At 44.2% G+C, this 21,298-nt stretch overlaps 1 protein-coding gene across 3 annotated transcripts in view; it reads left to right on the top strand.

Moving 5' to 3' along the window:
* Lrrc3b (leucine rich repeat containing 3B) overlaps positions 1-19,329 on the top strand; it is an 84,923-nt gene extending 65,594 nt beyond the window's left edge. For all 3 annotated transcript variants that reach the window (XM_057769920.1, XM_057769921.1, XM_057769922.1), the window contains exon 2: positions 18,099-19,329. In XM_057769920.1, the coding sequence (XP_057625903.1) occupies positions 18,247-19,026 (780 nt within the window). In that variant the 5' untranslated portion in view covers positions 18,099-18,246 and the 3' untranslated portion in view covers positions 19,027-19,329. The remainder of the gene's footprint in view (positions 1-18,098) is intronic.
* The last annotated feature ends 1,969 nt before the right edge of the window (positions 19,330-21,298 follow it).

Here is a 21,298-nt window from a genome sequence, read left to right on the forward strand (position 1 = left end):
TTTGAATTTCATCACTCGTTGCTTCCTCTGTCTTCCCCCTGGTACTTGTGATAATGAGTGGCAAAAATGGCCAGGGATCACCAAGGTGACAGATTGGAAAGCGTGAGGTAATCCACGGTAGAAATAGTCAAAAAGTGGCCTTCACTCTATCACGTCAGGCCGCCTTCTCTCTTCCAGACCCGGTTACTGAGCAGAACAACCACACAAGGGGCTGGCTTTCCGCCAGCCTCTGGGAAGATCCTTTGAAAATTCTTTCTGGCTTTGTTTCTTTAAAGATAGCTCCTAGAAGCTTCCACTGGGGCCATCTCAAATGAGACTCGTGTGTTGCTGACACCCCTTTAAGATGACTTCTAAGACTGGGAAACCAGATAGGGTAACAGGTGTGAGTATGATCAACGTATATTATATGTTTGCATGAAACCCACTGTTGTGCATAATTAATATGGGCCAGGGAAGCATTTGAAATATTGCAAATTGATAGTAAGGGGATGACTGTTCTTGTTAGCTTCAGCTGCATCCTCAGCATCACCTGGAATCGTCTCAGGGAGTTGCAGTGGGGAAGTCGCCTAGCTCAGACTGGCTTCTGTCCGTAGCTTTTGGTACTTGTCTTGATGGTTGCTATAGGAAGGAGGGCCCCGCCCATTGTGGGCAGTGCCATTCCTAGCATGGGTTTCTGGACCTGATATAAGGAAGCCAGCTGAGCATGCGCTTGAGAGCGAGCCAGAGCACGAGCCAGAAAGCAGCATTCCTCTGTAGCTCTTGCTTCCTGATTCCTGCCTTGCGTTCCTGCCCTGACTTTTCGCAATGGTGGATCGTGACTTGGCAGTGTGAGCCCTTTCTTCCTCTCAAGTGTTTCGGTCGTAGTGACTGTCACCACAATAGAACAAAACTAGGACAGCGAATGTTCAAGAATATGCCCACCTCTTCCAACTACCGTAACATTTACCCTTTTCTGGCCTGCCAAGAATGTTTCCCTGAAGAATGGGCCAGGCACACATTTTAAATAGAAGACCACAGAAAGAGTGATGCTGTTCCTTTGTGCTGGGGAAAAACTCATCCTAGGAAGGAATGACTTGCCAGCTGCGTCAGAGGGCAATGGCTGTCCCTAGCTCACCCCCATAATCACTGCCTGGAGGACACTTTCCAGGCCCTCTGTGGCTCTGGCAGATGAGCTGCAAGGGTGGCTTCTGCTCTCACTTACTCTGTTGTGAACGGACTCCTCTATTTGGCAAGTGTCCGCTCACGTGTGACCAGAGTCTTGATTTTCCTGTCACACAAAAGTGCCAGGTATTTCAGTTTGCAAGGAAATGCTGACCCCAGAGGGTTCAAGAGCCAAGCATGGGGACTCTGTATATGTAGTCACCCCATCGGCCCTGGAGCCACAATGACATCATTCCCTACAAGAAATCCCTTTGCAGACCCCTCACTCCTTGTGAGCATTCTGCTTTCACATTTCAAGAATGTATTTCTGAAAGAAAGAAAAAAGAACGTATTTCTGAAATTTGTGGGCAAGGCCTCTGTCACAGAATAGGACAACAGTATCAGTCCTGATTGGTTGCAGAATTAGGTTCTCTGTTTCTATTTTGAATCTAAGTTTGTGAAGAACAGCTTTAAGTGGCTTTCTGTTCTTTCCTCTCCCCGCCCCCCTTGTTTCCCTATGGACGGCAGGCAGCTCAGGGGAGGCAAAGTCAGCCCTGGGTGGCATCAAAGACCATCTCTTCCCATGAGCACTTAGGGTCAGGAGATATTCTACCCCATTTACATCTGCTTGGTCCTTCGTTGAGCAGCTTGTCCTGAGCATGTGCTAAGCCATCACCCCCCCACACACACACACGTAGTCCTGGGGAAGCCCGCAGCTGTGATACTCAGGTGCTCTGTTGTCTGCACCGTACCTGGATGTCTTGCTCTGCTCTGTCCAAACTTCCCATCTGTGACTTTAGGAATTGTTGAACTCAAAACAGGGAAAGAAAGGGAAAAAGGAGTTCCGTGTGCCATGCTCCTCAGCCCGATGCTCGTAACTGGGGGAGTCTGAGAGATTATGCCAGATGCATTTTTCTCGTCCTCACAAGCTGTGACTCAGGGTAAAAATAAGACAGCTGCACCTGGCCAAACCCCTGTGAGAGCTTACAGCATGTAAAGATTGGCTCTGTAAGGTAGCCTTGGTACTCTGTATCCTTATGTAGACTCGACTTCTGTGAGCCAACCAACAGGCAAAGCAGAGGGAAAGCAAAGGAATCTGTGCTGGAGAAGTGGAGAGGCCAGCAGAAGGGAGATGGCCATTCCAGAACATGCAAATTCCATCTGGCCAGATACCAGCCTTCCTGAGGACCCTGCCGCCTCCGTTTCCGGGTGGGCTAGGCTCTCTGCTTTTATTTTGAACATAATTGCATGAAGAATGGCTCTCGATTAGTAGCTCTCCATCCTTCCCTTTCTTCACATTTTTGTGCAACTATACCACACGCGGTGAAATTTAGAACAGGGTGTTAGTACTGACGGTCTGCTTTTAGAGCTCACACAAGGATTCAGAGGAGACAGGATGGGGATTCACTGCCATGTCCTGCTCCCTCTCCTGGTCTCTCAGCTTCCCCTGAACAGACTTCTGCCACCTTTTCCTGAGCTCTCTCTCTCTCTCTCTCTCTCTCTCTCTCTCTCTTTCTCTCTCTCTCTCTCTCCTGCTGATTGGTTTTCAGTAGAGGAGCCAGGAAAATGCAAGAACTGTTCCATTACGCCTGAGCAAGGAGACAGGGAACCTCTCACTGCTTTAGGAAGACAATTAATGGGACTTGGAAAGTTTTATTTGGTGTGTTGTTGACAAAGCCAACTCCCAGGGTGGCTGTTAATTTTTCCGGGTACTTCCCAGAGGAGACTCATGCCAACTCAGGGCCATGCGCTTACCAGTATGGCTTTGATGCGGTGCACAGGATGTAGGCGATGATAATCTCAGATCGCATTTTCGTTTTGGATTTGGGGGGATTCTTTCTAGCGAATAATGGCTTTTGCTTGGAAAATCGCATCTATATTAACCCGAGAAAATAAAGGTGCAGCATGGAAAGGAGCCATACCACTGACCTAAGAATGACTCCTTCGTGAGCCCACTGCAATTGTAGGTAAGCAGAAGTGGCCTTCTGTGACCCTCCTGTCAGCACCAAAGGCCCGCACTGTGAATGCCCTGGCCAGGGTTATCAATCCAAGAGCTTACACTCTGTACTATCTTTAAGGAAGGACTTCAGCTTCTTTGAAAGTATAGATCACAAAATGGAACCTATGAGATCAACTTTGACCTCCCATGATCCTCCAGGCCATCACGGAGAAGGTGGGGTTTTTAAATTTGCATGCAGGTACTCAGCAAAATGAAAACATGAATCTGAAATCAAAGAGATGTTGTGTAGCTGGCGATGACGGTTTTATGCCAGTTGCTCTGCAGGCAGATTGGAGGCTTTCAGTTCAATATGGTGAGCGGTGGTTCGGGAAAGGACAGCCGTCCAACCAGAAGGGCTGCTTTGAGGATGAGATGCTCCTGAGCTCTTCCGCTGATCCTTCTTATGTGCCATTCATGTGCTCCGCCTCCATGCCAGGCCCTCACTCGCTTCCCTGCCTCTGCCCTGATTGGGAAGAACAGGTGGTGGATGGGTCCGCTGGGAAACCTGACTTCCCTACTCATGCCTGATTGGGGTCAGGAACAGACTTCGGTCTCTGCTTCATTTGGGTGCTTCAGAAAGAATCACACAAGCTTACAGCCCTGGATAAAGCTCATGGATAGGAAATGACCAAAGTACAAATGGGAGAGAACTCCATGTGTTTCCACGGTAGCAAGGAAAGGACTCTGTTTAGTGGGAGATGAGACTTGAGGCCAGACACGTGGTCACAATAAGTTCTGAATTGATACATGGTTATTATTTATGGCACTTGTGTATCGTAGGACCACCAACGTTAAATCCCCACTGAATTTCTATAACCTTTGCTCCCTTTGATATTGTCTGTTTGTAGGATGAGCTGAGAGCTGGAGAGAAACATAGGCTCCGTTTCCAAGATCACATTGGAAACAAAAACAGCTCAACAAAGGCACAGAAGTCAGATTTATTGTCCACAGACTAGATCCAGGTTCTGCTCAGGTGTCTTATCTCAATAATCTCACTTTATCCTCATAAAACGCAGAAGTGGTAAGGGCTTCTATGGCTCTCTGCTCACACACAGGGGGATCAAGGCAAGTACCATGAAGGAACTGGAGTTTGGACAGTCTGACCCCAAATCTCTTAGTCCTGAGCCTGAATAAGGTGCATGTTTCCCCATCACCCGTTGTTCTAGACATCAGGGATGCATGAGGAAACAGTATTTCAATTTGTTATTCAAGCTTGACCTTCAGATGGCATGAATATCTTTCATCTACGTGTCAGGTTTTTTTGGACTGCTCAGAGGTTACCATAACAACCCAGAATATTATTGACTGTGATGGTCAGCAAATAGAATTAAGTAATTTGTTTTCTAATGACAGTGAAATTGCTGGTGTCCTTCAGCACTGAGCAATGACAGCACTTGTGAATGGGGACTCTGTCACACTTTGTTAAAGAGCGTACACTTATTAGCTGTTGGTGGTAAACAAGGACCAGTCGTGCATGTGATGAGGGACAAATATATTAATATATTTTAATTGGGAGATGGTGATGTGTATCTATTATCTACATAATATAATATCCAAAAGGCATGTGTCATTCACAGGAGTGAGTAGCTTGGTTCTCTATGACTCACTCAGACGGGTCACCTAAATATTAAATAGCTGCATTTGATGACCCAGGCTTTCTCATATGTAGGAAGCAGAAATAGCTCAAACTTCAAAACCTCAGGTGGAACAGTTGACATCCATGTCACCTGGCCTTCCATCATCCAGCAGGCTCCATGGGGTGTGTTAATGTGTGTCTTGGCAGGGTCCTCAGGAGCAAAGCAAGCTACAGAAGGTCTTTCAGAGGGACTCAAAATCATCCCTGTAACTCTATCAATTCTGCTTGATGGTGTAGCCAAAGCAAGTCTTCAGCCAGGTAGATTCAAGACTCAATCCCTGGACAGGAAGAAACCTAATGGCACATTGCAAAGGGGCGTGGCTACTATAAAATGAGGGATACACTTTAGAAATATATATTTCTAAACTCATTTTACGGATGGAAATGTGGAGATGAAATGTCACCCTAAAAATCACAAAACTACTAGCAAAGTACTCTAACTCCATGATAATCAGCTGGTAGTTGAATAACAGAGTTAGACACTAAGTCATGTCTGAGTCCAAGGCTCTTTTTACTTTAGAAATTTTTGTCGGTGATGAGTTGGTTGACTAATGAATGATGCCAAGTGCATCACTCTGAGTTACAGCCACAGCTCGATTTTCACTTTTTAATTTGAGACAGTCTCTCTAAGTTAGCTGTGCTGGCTTTGTATTCATTCTGTAGCCTGGAGTGACTTTAAGTTTGTGATCTTCCATCCTCAGCATTTCTGAGTAATTGAGATTACAGGCCTGAATTCATATGTCCATCAGGTCCAGACAAAGCTTTGTGATCATTTTTTGTTTGTTTGTTTGGGCAAGGTCTTCTGTAGCTCAGGTGACCTCAAACTCAGAATGTTGGCAAGGGTGACCTTGAACTCCTCTCCTGCCCACGTGTTCGGATTGGAAATACTCAATGAAAGATGAGGAAGTAGCGAAGTATAAAATTCACAGAGCAAAAGCCCTTTCATTATCATTATTAGAGGCATGGATTGTGTCAATCAAGGGACATTGCTTTAGTTAACCACCAACCCTGAGTTATAGCCACAGGTTGTCATTTTCTCATCTCTGCCTGGGTGGGCCTTAGTGGGGTGGGTGTTTCTCGCAGTAGTACTACAGATTGGTACTGACCAAGTGTGTGGCTGGAATCCCCCATGCAAGCTCTTCACATTCTCCAAGAGCTTGTTGGTGAAGTAAGGTTGTCACCAGCAGGAGCTGTAGCATTGGGAGTATTGGTGCCATTCTGTTCGTTTTGAATTCAGAGTGTAGTACTGTGTGAACACAATGCTGTATGGGGACTCTCCGGCAGGGGCTCTTGTGTTTGAGTAAATCTGGGTTATGTGTTAATATGATGTTGAGTCTCAGAAACTCTAAAAGGACTGGTGTCCACCGTTATTCTCAAAACCAAAAGGATGACTTTAGGATATTCATCTGATACAACTCATAGACACTTGGAATCCTACGGAAACCTTTGAAAACGCAAAGTTGGTCTGGTCTCCACCCAGATATATCAGCCAGTAGCCCACAGCCCCACCGGTGTCTGTCTGCAGATTTGTCCGTGCATGAGTATGTTCATGCCCATGCACGCATGGGCACCTGCCTGTTAATATACACATGTGCCTAGGCATGTATGTGTTATACAAGTGTGTCTGTATACATGTTTATATGTATGTGTGTGCATTCGATCCTATGTGCATATATACTGCTTTGTGAAAGTTCGTGAGTGCATTGTATGAGTTCATGTATAGACATGTGTTTGTGTGTATAGCCATGTGTGCATTTGCATGTGATTTCTTCCTGTTTCTTTCCCAGGTGGTCATTCATTCAGACTTTTCCCTCAGTGATACATATCTGAAGTTTTAAGGTACAGATTGTTTCAGTTTTTATTGATATGCCATATTTATTTAATCAATTTGTTACGGTGGGTATTGAAATGAATTATAGTTTTCAAGGCTTTTATAGTTATTTAGCATGTGTGTGAGCATGTGAAGGTGAGCATGTAGAGGCCAAAGAAAGACTGTCAGAGGTTGGCTTTCTCTCTTTCCCAATGTTGGGGTTCTAGAGACTGAACTCAGGTCATTGCACTCGGTGACTAGAACTTTGACCAGCTGAGCCATCTTGTCAGTCCTGTTTCTAGATTTTTTTTAACCTATTTTAAAATCAAAATACAAAAAAAAAATCAATGGAAATTGCATAAAATCATCATCTCTCAAGTGACTTCCTTGTCAAGAAAAATGCTCCAGCAGTTATAGTGAACAAGTATGTGTGTGTGCGTGTGCATGTGCATGCATGTGGACTCACACCATCATGAAGCCCAGGAAATTATAAGTTACTGCAATAACATCTCAAACACAGACTGCACTTTGTTAAGTAGGAAGCCCGTGTCCCATTTCCCCCCTTCCCCCGCTCCCCACTGTCTTTGCAAAGTAGCGCTCCCTTCTGGAAGCTGTGTGTCCTGTCTTCCTGTTGTCGCTGCTGTGACCACCTCTGTGGCTCTGTGTTTGTCTCCCTGCTCTAACAGTTCACTCGAGAGTGCCTCCAGTTTTGTGTTAGTGTAATTCTTTCACCTCAACTGGAGCCAGGTGGTGAGTTTGTCCTGACATGAATGAGGTACAAACCATCTCTTTTAGGTATAAGAGCTGAAATTCTCCAACAAAAATTATGTGTTATTGTTTGCCACCACCACTGAAATCTAAGACAGAGAGTCTTCTTTACCGACTGAGGACTTCTGGGAACATCCTGCCCTTGAACTTTGCCCAATAGCCTGGAAACTCTGGCAGCACCGAGGAAGACGCTGTTGATTTATGGTTTATCCTTGGTATATTGGGTCGGTACTAAAGCATCTGCAGTATGGGAGTGTGTGACTTGTTAAATGGACACTGCTTCTTGTGGAGGTGGGATTTGAAACCAAGTGGAGGCCCTATTTTGGGATCTCAATCCCATGCTTTCTCTCCTGAGTCAGTGACCATTGTCAATTTAATACAGAGTAGAAAGGGAACAGGCTTAAGAAGGATAAGATGTTTGAAAAAGGAGTCACTTTTCACCACAGAGCTCCATCTGAATCCAACGTCAGTTAGATCTTTGTAAAAGTGACCTTCAAGCAACCTGCACTCTGATGAGACATTGAGAGCTTAATTTCTGGAGATTACATTTTAAAAGTTTCCAAAGCTCTTACTACTGAAGCTATATAAGAGCATGCTGAGAAGTAATAATAGAGAAGCAAAGAAAAGCCAAGGTGGACGGGCTCCCACTTAATCTCATAAACTTACGGCATGCTGTATAATAATTATGGATATTAGTTAAGACATGGGAATATCTCTGCCCTGTGCTCTGAACCCACAGCAGGAAAAATTTCTGGTTGTAAAAACAAACAAAGAGTCCAAGTATTTCCAGTGGATTCATGGACAAGAAGAGAGCTGAAACCCTTGTGAGTAGTGTAACTCCTAGCTCATGTAGGGAGGAGGCACGATGTTCCGAAGAGCCAATGGTTGCCTATTTTCTCAACGTTTCAACTAAAGATGTGGTCCAGTTAGAGTTTCTATTGCTGTGATGAAACCATGACCCAAAGCAAATCGGTGAGGAAAGGTTTTATTCCGCCTACACTTCCACCGATGAGTGCATTGAAGGAAGTGACGACAGGAACTCAAACGGGGCAAGAATCTGGAGGTGGAGCTGATGCAGAGGCCTTGGAGGGGTGCTGCTTACTGGCTTGATCAATCTACTTTTTTATACAACCCAGGACCTCAATCAGTCAACCCTCCTCCATCAACCACTAGTTAAGAAAATGCTCTACAACTGGATCTTATGGAAGCATTTCCTCAACGGAGGCTCCTTCCATCGGGTTGACATAAAACCAGCCTGCACAAGATAGATTCTGTGATGCGGACTTTAGGCAGGAAAAAAGCTGTAGTACACCTAACTGGGACAAGAGCAGGTGGGTCTCATGTCATTGTGGCATCAGAGAGGACTATGAGGGCCTCGCCAGAGAGGGTGAGGTTATGTGGTCTCGGTTTTACCAGACTTTGTCAGGAGATTCAGAGAGCTGCTTTGATATTAAAACAGCGCTTTTATTTACATACTCTCAGTAATAGAAAGGGGAATGAAAGGAGAGACACAAAGAGTGCATAGTGGATGGGAACTAGCCTGAGAGACATTTGTCCCGAAGACTTCTGAGGTAAGAGTTCTGTCCTGGGGGACATCTGAGATCCCGATTCTGTTCTGAAGATATGTGGAGACCCAATTCTTATCTGGGAACACCTGGGATTCCAGGTTTTATCTGGGGGACATCAGGGTCTATCTGTTGTCCTGAGGAACATCTAAGATCCAGATTCTGTCTTGAGGGGATCGAATTTTCTAGTTCTTCCCTTCATGACTTCTGGAATCCAGGTTCTGATCTTAGTGGATCGGGGATCTGAGTCCTGTGTTGAGAAATAGCTATAACCCAAGCTCTGTCCTGGAGCATGTCTGTAGCCTGTGCTCTGTTCTGAGAGTGGTCTTCTTCCCTCCTCTTCTGCCACCATCATTTTTACAACACATAGCAGTTGTGTAGAGACAAAATACATCTAGGCTGGCATTTCCTCTTTCTACAGAGTTAGAGGAACAGGAAACAGAGGGACATGATTGACCATTTTTACAGAACGCTATGATATCCGACTCCACCAAGGCTGAAATGCTGGACTCAGGTTCTGTGTGTGATACTAAGCAGGTTCACCACAGACAGGCTGTAACCTACACAAGCCTTTACTTGCTCATCATGTCAGGGCCACAGGTGCTCCTGGAGAGTTGTCAGGATCTTTGTACATCCCTGGGAAAATGTGATCCACTTTCTCCTCCAGCACTCCCTTAATCTCCATCCATTTGATTGTTCTCAGCCTCTGAATGAGAACACTGTTTCAACCCAGATTGTTTCATGATTAGAGTAAGGTAGTAGATAACCTTACCATCATTTTATGCAACAAACTTAATTTAAACCAAAGTACAGATTTATTCTAGAAGATTAATCATAACATTGAATCTGATATTCAACTTTTCTCCACATTCTTTCTGTTAGGAATATTTCCTAAGACGAATCGCTCCGTCGGCACAAAGAAATCCAATCAGGCCAGATAAGCCCAATTAAAATGCCCATGTTTAATAAATGTTGCACTCTTGGGTAGCCAGGAGAGCATAGCAAGGGAGAGAGAGAGACAGAGAGGGGATCCACACAAACCCAAAAGCCAAATGTTCTTTCTGGCACAAGCCTAAATAGCGTGGGGGAGTGGTCCTGACCCTCCCTGGGGAGGGGTCAGTGCTTGGCAGGTTGGGAGTTGGAGTCCAAGTCAGGGCAATTGCTAGGCCAGGAGCTTCCAATCATGCAAGACTTTTGTTAGAATTATTTCCTAACAGATATGGGGTGTTAGAGGGTTGGGGTGACACCCCCAGCTTAATATTACATTCCAGACTCTTTAAATATAGGGGTGTGACTTTTGATCAAACAGTTTTGTTTCAAACTAAAGAGGAATAGGGAATTGTTTTCTTCTCTCTGCTCTACCCACTCCACTCCCAGATCAGGTGAGATAGCAGCTGCCCTTGGAAGTACAAATGGATGGCAAGATTCATGGTGGCTTGACTTGATTTTTTCCTGAGACTTCTCTGTGACACAGACCCACTCTGTGATTCCATGACTCCGAGACCATATGAACTGCAGATGTCCACACATCTAAACCTAAGATTCAGGATTATGCCATATTTTCTTGTTGCTGAGGCACTTTTACCCTGGAAACTAGATTGTTTAGAAGACATCTTTGTCTTTGGTGACTATATCTGACCCACAGGAACCAGTTTAACATCTTTGTTTATACATTAAAGATTGGACCCACTCAACCTCCAAATATCACCAAGACCACCTCCAAACAAAAGACCTGGCTCTGATTCTAGATTACCCTCCTCCACCAACTCTCAGGGTCATATAATAAACTACTCTTGGAGAACATGATGAATGAGGTACCTTTGGACCCTTGCCATCCTTCAAGTAAGTTTGAAGATGTTAGACTACCATGGCATGTGCTGGGCAAATGTCATATGGTAGCTTAAGTCCTTACCTGGGAACTCTACATCCATTTTATCAGGGCTCAGGTCAGAATTTCAGTTACTACCCTGTTAGATGTGTGTATCTCTGAACAAATGCTGAGCATGTAATGTCAAATGGTAGCTGTCTATGATAAAATGAGAACAGATCCAAATTCATTTCAGTATGCTTTTACTAACATGACTTATGTGAAAATGGGTAAGACACTGAAAACCCTCTGTGGTCATGTAGTCTAGTAACTGTACTAGGTAAGTAGTTATTAGACTAGAGAGTGATGATAAGCCATGGTTGGGATACTGCAGAAACAGAGGTTGGGAGCTTTGGTGCCCTTCATGGAATGATCGGTCCCAGCTGACATCATCAAGAGGCTCCAGGCTAGTTGCTGCAGTGTGTGGTTCACACTTCCAGTTTTGTGGATTACTTGTTGATGTTTTCAGTTTCTCATCCTAAAATGTGATCTGCTTTTGTTCCCCAGGCTGCCACTGTGCAGCCCTTGCATGGAGAGCATGATGCTAAATAACCACATTAGGTTAGTTTGCTCGCTACTCCAGGGTTCCTTTGTACTCTTACTGTCTAATGTCTGCAATAGTTTCATGCCCTAAGAATTCCAAACCACAGAGAAGTGAGTAAGATACAGTTTTTTATTTTCTTCTGGCAGGCTCAGTCTCACTGTCTGCTTAGAGTCGGTGCAATTGTGTGTATTCCTTTGCATGGTTACCTCTTTTAAAAACATAGTACATACTTGTGATTTGACTTTAAGAACCTCCTTTACCAAGCTATTTTGGGGTCATCCTTTGCTATCCTTACATCAGCGAAGCTTGTCTCTAAATTTAGGATGATAATACTGGTGAAAAAAAACGAGTTCACTGCTCTCTGCACTCTGAAGGGGCTGAGAACATTTTCTTCCTTTCACTTTTTTTGTCTTTTTTAAAATAGATTTTTATTGAGCTCTACATTTTTCTCTACTCCCCTCCCTGTCTCTCCCCTCTCCCCTTCAAATCTTCCCCAAGATCCCCATGCTCCCAATTTACTCAGGAGATCTTGTCTTTTTCTACTTTCTACTTCCCATGTAGATTAGATCTATGTAAGTCTCTCTTAGGGTCCTCATTATTGTCTAGGTTCTCTGGGATTGTGATTTGTGGGTTGGTTTTCTTTGCTTTATGTTTAAAACCAATTATAAGTGAGTACATGTGATAATTGTCGTTTTGTGTCTGGGTTACCTCACTCAAAATAATGCTTTCTAGGTTCATCCATTTTTCTGCAAAATTCAAGATGTCATTTTTTTTTCTGCTGTGTAGTACTCCATTGGGTAAATGTACCACATTTTCCTTATCTATTCTTCAGTTGAGGAGCATTTAGGTTGTTTCCAGGTTCTGGCTATGAGACACAATGCTGCTATGAACATAATTGAGCACATGTCCTTGTGGCATGATTGAGCATCCTTTGGATATATATCCAAAAGTGGTATTACTGGGTCTCTTCACGTTTGTTGACAGTAGATGTTCTTCCTGTTTTTGAAAAGGATCATAGATGTCTTGACTAAATTTGTTTCAGTGGTAGTGATATACTTTGGTTTATATGGCATGTAATGTGTGAGTATGTTATGTGTGATTTGTGTGTATGTGTATATATTATATGTATACTAAATATATGCATATAGAGTTTTTCTGTCCATTCTCTTCTTGGATCATTTTCTTACTCTTCTGAAGTCTTTTCTGTAAATTTAAAAGCAGACCAACACAAGCCCTTTGTATTATAATCTTCCTCTTGATTTGTGTATGGTCTTACTCTCTGACACAGAGAAATTATCAATGTACATAATTATGTGATATTTCCCCCCATTGATTTGACTACTAGATTGTGTATTTAGAGGTTTTCCTGTTTTGTGGCTTTTACCTTTAAACTAAATCCTCCTGGCTGGAAGCAGCATTGGTCAGAATGCAGTTAGTACATCTGTTTCTTCTGCAATGGTACACTCTGTTACCCAGATAGTCCTGACTATCCCTTTATCACAAGAAAAAATAGAAAACAGGACAGGGGCAATCAGTCAGCTGCTGAGTGAACTGTCTTCTGTCTGCTAAGTAGACTTAGTTTTCTTCATTCTGGAAAGGGTGTTTGATGGCTGTCACCAACCCCAGCATTATTTTTGTAGCTCACAAGCTTATGTAGTTAGAAAATATGAGCAAGGCATGAGTCTTGGGATGAAAAGGTCCTCTTATGGGAACAAGTCACAGCTAGACACCACATTTGGAAATATGGTTTTTCTGGTTGTCACAGGCAAGAGGATAAATGAGTAGAGATAATGGGGTCCTGTGAATTGGCACGTGCAGAGAAGTTCTGAGCTAGGAAAGGTGCTTTGAAACTTGGTCTGTCCCATCAATGAGTCCAGTTCTGTATTAGAGGGACAGTTGATGACCAGTGAGGCCAGTTCTGTATCAGAGGACAGTTGGTAATCAGTGAGTCCAGTTCCGTATCAGAGCGACAGCCAGTGGCCAGGGAGTCCAGTTCTGTATCAGGACAGCCACTGACCAGGGAGTCCCGCTCTTATCAGGACAGCCAGTGACTGCCACAGCTGTCTCGGTCTTCCCTCTGTGACCCCAGTCCTTCTCATTTTGAGAGCAATCTGCCACCCTCTTCTCCCAGCACCACAGCTTGCTTCCTCTCTGAGTCTGTGCGCCAAGTTGAATTCAAACCGATTGGGGTGTTCATGTTTCCATGCTCCTCCTGTTAGTGTCGTTCCTTGTAGGTGATGTCCAGTGAGAGAACAGTTATCTCTTTCTGAGAGCTTCACCTGCCCGCCAGCTGTTGTCCATTGTGCAAAAAATTCAGACCATGCCATGCTGCCAATCATTTTGAACTAGTGAGTCAGCATCACAAGCCCTCCCGTCCTCCCTTGTGAAAGTGACCTGACTTTATTGACTGTTTTGACTGGGCTGTGTCTCTCCTGGACACTACCGTCAACCTACTTTCTCTTGTGATGTAGCACAAGTTCACTTCTCGCGGTTTTGGAAAATAGGATATCTGAGATCAATCAAAGTCTCAAAAGATTTTGTAGATAGTGGAGGCTTATTTCCTAGTTCAAAGATGTTTCTCTCTGTGTGTCCTCACAGAGCACAGAGACGAGAATTTCTCTGAAAACGCTTACCCAGACACGAATGCCGCCTACAAGGGATCTACCACAGACATGTTTGTGTTACCCTTGTATTGGTATTAGATTTCAACACATGAATCATCTGAGTGTTTAAATATTCAGGCCGTAGCAGCTCTCCATATTCTGTATATCTTCTTGTTATATCCCAGATTGGGGTATAAACCAAACCACAGTAGTTGAGGCATCTAGTTAATCTCGAGAGACTTTATTTTTTTCCATCATTTTTCAAATGTCACAGTTAGAAAATGCGACACTTGTTTGGAACGAACATCCCTCGAAGAAAGAGGTGTTCTGTATTAGTTTTCTTAGTAAGCATTCCAGGCATGGATAGCCCACTGGAAATAAGGGATATCATCTCAAGATGGACTGTGCTCTTATGTTGAGGTCGCAGTGTGATTTAGACCCATTTCTTTCGTGTGACTATGGCTATTGAAATGGTAATCCTAGACAACAAAGGGGACCCTAGGAGAGACACACATGGATCCACTTAGGAAGGAGAAAAGACAAGATCTCCTGAGTAAATTGGTAGCATGTGGGGGGGGGGCAGAGGTAGGGTAGAAGGGGAGAGGGAAGGAAGAAATGGGAGTGGGAAAAATGTATAGCTCAATAAAAGCAATTTAAAAATAGCACTAATAAAAATGAAAATTCTAGAGAAACCATCACCAAGTCTACAGGAGTTTAATAACAAAAAGATCTTTTCATCTCCTCTTGTTCTCACAGTTTTCCCAAGGTTCACCACGTTAGCATGTGGAACCAGTAGACATTTAATGAGTTGGTTATTAAGTTAAAGATGGTAACAGTTGTCACTGTGAGTACTAAAAAGCATAGACAGGCTTTTCAATATCACATTGCATCATTCACTAACAGTATTTGTATCTTACAATGTGTCAGGCACTGTGTAGATGGTGGGCACACATCCAAAAGGGTGATAGTAGCTGCACCTGATAAGTACTGAGCCCTTACTGTCTATAACTTGCCTCGTACAGTTCTCAGATCAAGTTCATAATTAAGTGTCTTTGCAATGTTGAGTCAAAGACGAAGTAATGCTATTTAGACAGATGGAATAATCTCAACAAGGACTCAGGTTGGACCACATAACACTTATGGACTATTTATTGTTGTTTCCAACTGAGACAGACACAAGGATGTAACCTCAAGGAATTCATACTCTGAACTAAGGAACTTGTCTAGCCAGAAATCAATCAATTTAAAAATCTCAGGAGTGTGAAGGCCACAAAGAGTTTGCCACCTTTCTGTTAATCTGTGACTGATACACACGCCGGGTTGATGGATGACTTGGTTGGTGTGAACTTCCTCTATTTCCACCAGCAAACCCTTTTGTCTTATTCCCTGTGCCATCCTGCCATCCTCAGTCTATACTTTTGCCCCTTTCTGTTTTTTTCTGTGTGCCCTAACCTTTCTTGTTCCTGTGGGCTCTCTCCCACCTAGGCAATTATTAGAGATTATCAAATGCCACAGTGTAGCTTCAGTGGAGACCATGGGAGGGAAGGAGACATGAGGTGTTGACAGAGGACTTGGTACAGGGGGGCTCCTTACTTTCTGCTTCCCGGTATCTAATAGACTGGAGGAAAGCAGGAGTCCACTGTTTGCCCAGTATGCTGGGCTCCTTCCTTCTTGCTTTCTGGCACTCCAGGCCTGCAACGCTCCAAAAGTACATCCTTGCCACTCTGTTGTTGTTTATCTAATTCTTCCGTGATTAACAAGTCAGTTTGCCATGCTTCCAGCTCACATTAATCATCTTTTTCTGTAAGTTTGGTAACATTTGGAGTCATTTCCCTAGGAATTTATCCATCTGGGATCTCTATAAAAGAGATGTTTGCACGCGAAGTATATATCCTATCTAATATCTAAGGGAGCCATCTTAGGGCTGGCAAGAGACTTGACTCTAGAGGGGTTCGCAGGTGTCCAGGAATATGTCCCCAGCTGGTACCTTGGGCAACTAAGGAGAGGGAACCTGAAATGACCCTATCCTATACTGATGAATTTCTTGCATATCACCTTAGAACCTTCATCTGGCGATGGATTGAGGTAGAGACAGATTCTCAATTTGGAGCAACGGTCTGAGCTCTTAAGGTCCAAATGAGGAGCAGAAGGAGGGAGAACAAGAGCAAAAAATCAGGACCACGAGGGATGCACCCACCCACTGTGACAGTGGAACTGATTTATTAGGAGCCCACCAAGGCCAGCTGGTCTGGGACTGAATAAGCATGGGTTGATTCCGGACTCTCTGAGCATGGCGGTCAATGAAGACTGATGAGAAGCCAAGGACAATGGCACTAGGTTTCAATCCTAATACATGAACTGGCTTTGTGGGAGCTTAGCCTGTTTAGAAGCTCACCTTCCTGGACGTAGATAGAAGACCTTCGTCTTCCCGCAGGGCAGAGAATTTGGACTGCTCTTCAGTATCGAGAGGGAGGGGGAATGGTGTGGGGGGAGGAGAAGAGGAGTGGGGATAGGGGGAGGGGAGTGGGGGGAGGGGGCAATATTTGGGAGGAGGGGAGGGAAATGGGAAACGGGGAGCAGGTGGAAATTTTAATTAAAAAAGAATAAAAAAATAAATAAGAGAAAAAAAAAAAAAAAAAAAAAAAAAAGAGATGTTTGCACAAGACTGTCTGATGCTCACTGCTGAGACTGAAGGTGCTTATTGTTCTCAGCATCCTGAAAGGATGCTTCTGAAGTCAACTGTGGTTCCTTTACCATTCAGGGCCCATCAGTTGAGCTCCACGAGGTTCCCAAGATGGATTAAGACCCAGAGAGGTTTGGGCTCCAATTTAATAGTAATGACCATCTCTAAAAGCAGCACTTTGTGGAGCCTGCCTGTACTTCTGGACAGATGGGAGTGGAGGGAGCTGTGGGGGGCAGTGGGAAGAGGGGGGAGATGGATGAGTCAGAGCAATCCTTGGCAGGATTCCTGACTTTACACCTACCCACTATTTGACCTTAGACAAGACACATAATCTCACTAAGATCCATTCACTCCTTCTGCGAGGTAGTTCTGAATCTCAGCGAGTATTCTTTCCTCTGCTCTCTGCTGTTGAGGAAATGCTACAATATTGTTAGTGATGTTCAGTTTTGCAGTTGCCACACTTCTTTCCAAAACTAACAAGGTGGTCTGTGTGTATGTGTGTGTGTACATATAACATATATATTACTTACAAGAATGAGAAAAAAAATCTATTGGGGAATTTCCACAGCTGCTTCTAACAATAACATATTTGTTTATGCACACACAGTATATACACATATATAAGAGAATATATAAATGATATGTATATGGATAATTTATATAGTGTGTATGTATGTGTGTATTATGGGCAAGCATCAGTGAAAGAATAAGTAGCCTATTGGGCATGTCCTAGAAGTCAGTATATCTTAATTATCTCTTTTTTTATATATAAAAAAAGCATTACAGTAATGTGCCTTGTTTGAGTTGGGTAGAGGATATGTTGCTTAGGAAACAGAGAACCCTTTGGGATGCAGTTGTGAGCATCCTCCCAGGTACTGTGCAGTCTCCGGAGTTCAGAAAGAAAGCAGATCTTGGGGAGGCTCTTGGTTTGCCCCCCAGCGTCATGCAGTGAAGGTCAGAGACATCCGTCCACTTCTTAACGCAAGTCAGATGTTTCTTTAGAGACAATATTCTCAATTGAGTATCTTCTCAAAGCCCATGGCAGGCATTTTTGTCTATGATCATTAACCTTCAAATACAGGTATTGGTCCTTGTTGCTGCCCAAGAGGAAGACTGAGTTGCATAATGCCTCTGTTACTGGAGGAAGAGTAAAAGATGTGATTAAATTTTATGGCCATAGAAAGGTAAAAGGTCTGGGAGTGGAGAAGAAGAGATGGGAGAAGTTTGTTCTAATTCTGCCCTGGCTGAAAACAAGGTCATAGGATGTGGAAATGTTGATCTCTATTCAGAGTCTTTTCCAATATCTGGGGATTTCAGCAGGAGATTCCCATTACACAGGAAACCTCCAGTGACTTTGACGGAAATTACCTGCCTAACTCACCTTCCTGCCGAGGTAGAAAGCCAAACACCTGAGGGCACCTTTTAATTGCCACACACCTCTCCTTACAGAGAAGCTAATTGCATCTGCTTCCCTTTCTTTTAGGTTTCCAAGCAAGGACAGGAATGATGAAGGCTGCATGCTAACTGCAGACTTTTGAGCCGCTCAGGAAGGAAATCCGGAGTGTGGTCAGAACAGTTGCAACCCGTGGAGTCAATGAGGAATGGACTCGTGATTATGCTGAGATTCCAGCATGAATCTGGTCGACCTGTGGCTATCCCGTTCCCTCTCCATGTGTCTCCTCCTCCAGAGCTTTGTTCTGATGATACTGTGCTTTCATTCCGCCAGTATGTGTCCCAAAGGCTGCCTTTGCTCTTCCTCTGGTGGTTTAAATGTCACCTGTAGCAATGCAAACCTCAAGGAAATACCCAGAGATCTCCCTCCTGAAACAGTTTTGCTGTATCTGGACTCCAATCAGATCACATCGATCCCCAATGAGATTTTTAAGGACCTCCATCAACTGAGGGTTCTCAACCTGTCCAAAAACGGCATCGAGTTTATCGACGAACATGCGTTCAAGGGAGTAGCAGAAACCTTGCAGACCCTGGACCTCTCGGACAACAGGATTCAAAGCGTGCACAAAAATGCCTTCAATAATCTGAAGGCTAGGGCCAGAATCGCCAATAACCCTTGGCACTGTGACTGCACTCTCCAGCAAGTTCTGAGGAGCATGGCGTCCAATCACGAGACAGCACACAACGTAATTTGCAAGACTTCCGTGTTGGATGAGCATGCCGGGAGACCATTCCTCAACGCTGCCAATGATGCTGACCTTTGTAATCTCCCGAAAAAGACGACGGACTATGCCATGCTCGTCACCATGTTTGGCTGGTTCACCATGGTGATCTCATACGTGGTGTATTACGTGAGGCAGAATCAGGAGGACGCCCGGAGACACCTTGAATACTTGAAATCCCTGCCAAGCAGGCAAAAGAAGGCGGACGAGCCCGATGACATTAGCACTGTGGTATAATGGCCACGCTGACTGGCACTGGGAAAGTAGCTTCTGGTTGTAGTAGAATAAGTGGTTCACTTCTCCCTTCATTGTACACGATTGAAAAAAACTTTGTATTTTAGTTTCTTTGAAATCACGCCACTGTTGAACTTTTCGCGAACTCTGCACCACTGATAATTTTAGTTTAGGTGATCTTTCCCCCATCAATTGTGCCCCTGGTCCTGAGTAACAAGCTCTCTGAACGTTAGTCAGACCCATCTCACTATTTAATAATGAAATTTATTTTTTTAATTTAAAACTGAATAAAAGCTTAACTTTGAACCGTGGAAAACAGTGTGACTTATTGGTTAAGAACCAATGTCGTCCGTCCACTTGCTTTAACGAGAGAACGCCAACCCTGCTACTCCTAGGGACTGTTGTAGTGAAAGGTGTATCGTTACAAGCTCTGCGGCAACCTGGGGCGCCAGAGCTGAATTATTGACCAGTTAAGTGTCTGCCAGACTTTAGCTAGCCAAGATGATTATACAAATATGTTTTCCCCAGACTGGGTATGTTAGGATGCCTGCTGACTAGCATCTGATTTTCAAAATGAGTAGGTTTCACAAGAAAAAACAAGTCCTTGCTTCTACTCTCTGCTGGACGCCATGAGAAAGTAAAAACACTCGCCTGTATCTTATCGCCAAGGCTGCCTTCTGGTGGGTAGGAATGTGTGGTGGGCACAGAAATAGCTATGTTAGAAAAGGAAGAGCACACCAGCTCTGTGGGAGCCACTGTGTGGGCACAGTAATGCCACTCATGTCCCTAACCTCTCACCAACAGAGAAAGTGACCATCGACCTGGGCATAGAAAACATAGATCCAACCCCCTGCCAGGTAGAGACCATCGCAGCTTGGGCTTGAACCAGGTCTTTTCTGAACAGAGGTCTTCCAATGTTGAGTTACAAACACAGAATGGGCGTGATAGAAACACGCTAACAGGAAGTTGCATGAGTTTTGTCATCGTATGTCATTATGTGCAGTCTGTCCCAGCTGTGGGCAGACACACCAGAAGCACATTTGGCTCCAGGAGTGGGTACTGATAGGCTTGTTTATTTGTTTGTTTTAGGGTGGATGCCTTCAGGTAAGCATAAAGGACCAAAGGTGGGGACACATAGGAGCATAGGTAGGGACCTGTTCCCAGTGACGGATTCTCTGTGGAGAGGAGACACAAGTCCAGACCCTTCGGTAACTTTAAACTGGAGAATAGCCATCGTCTGTCATCACACACCAGTTATGAAAGGAACACTTACTTTGCATCAAATAGCCATGTTAACTGATGCTTGCAAGACCCTGTGAGATAGGTTTGGAGATTCAGGAGCCTAGAACTCGTAAGAAACTGTATACCCCTGCTCACGACACATACACGGACACCTGTAGCCTCTGAACCACTCCTGTCTGCCATTCTGTCATAGACTCAGCCTCCTTCACAAGGTGGCTGGCTCCTGGGCCACATGGGATTACAAATACCTACATGATAATCCATTTAAAAACAGATGGGGATTGCTCTCTGTATGGCCCATGTAGGAAAGAGGGTTAGCTGCTCTTGTGAACCACGTGGACTTATCCAGCCCACACAAGATTGTCTGAAGGGTGTCAACACTCACAGTTCTACCTCCAGAAAGCCCTCAAGGTCTGACTGTGACCATAGTCTGTTGAAAGGACCGCTGAAGAAATAGACAGTCCCCTCGAAGCACACTGATCCTTTTGTGCCCACAGCCACTTTAACCATTCCAAGATGCATTAGTCTAGCCCCAAATACGGAAATAAATAACTGTCCGATGTGAAATTTGTGTTAGGGCCTAGAACTTCTGCACCCAGGAGTTTGAATTCTGATGACCTGCCTTGGATCCGGATGGAAGAGCCAGAGCCCTGCTGAAGGTACAGCGCCCCCTAGAGGATAGTTCTGCAATACACTGCAAGCACTACATGGGAAAAAGACGCCTTTCGACTAAGCTTTAGCTTTAACAATTAAAGTGTGTTTACTTGAATGTATGAGTCACATTCATTGTGGAAAATATTCCACAGATGGATTAGATAATCCATTCCAGGTCACTCCATCCAAAATCAACTTTATGTCCGTACTAATGACAGCTTGTTTTCCTTGTGGTCAATCCATTAATCCAATGAATGTTCTCAAAAATGGAAGGTCTCTGAGGATTTGGTGAGAATAATCATATCCTTGTTTAGTACCCACACACTTGGTTTATAACTCTCCATTTGGAACTGAGAGACATGCCACAGTTTCCAGGACT

Source organism: Chionomys nivalis, chromosome 5 (genome assembly GCF_950005125.1).
Source record: "Chionomys nivalis chromosome 5, mChiNiv1.1, whole genome shotgun sequence".
NCBI classification, from domain to species: domain Eukaryota; kingdom Metazoa; phylum Chordata; class Mammalia; order Rodentia; family Cricetidae; genus Chionomys; species Chionomys nivalis.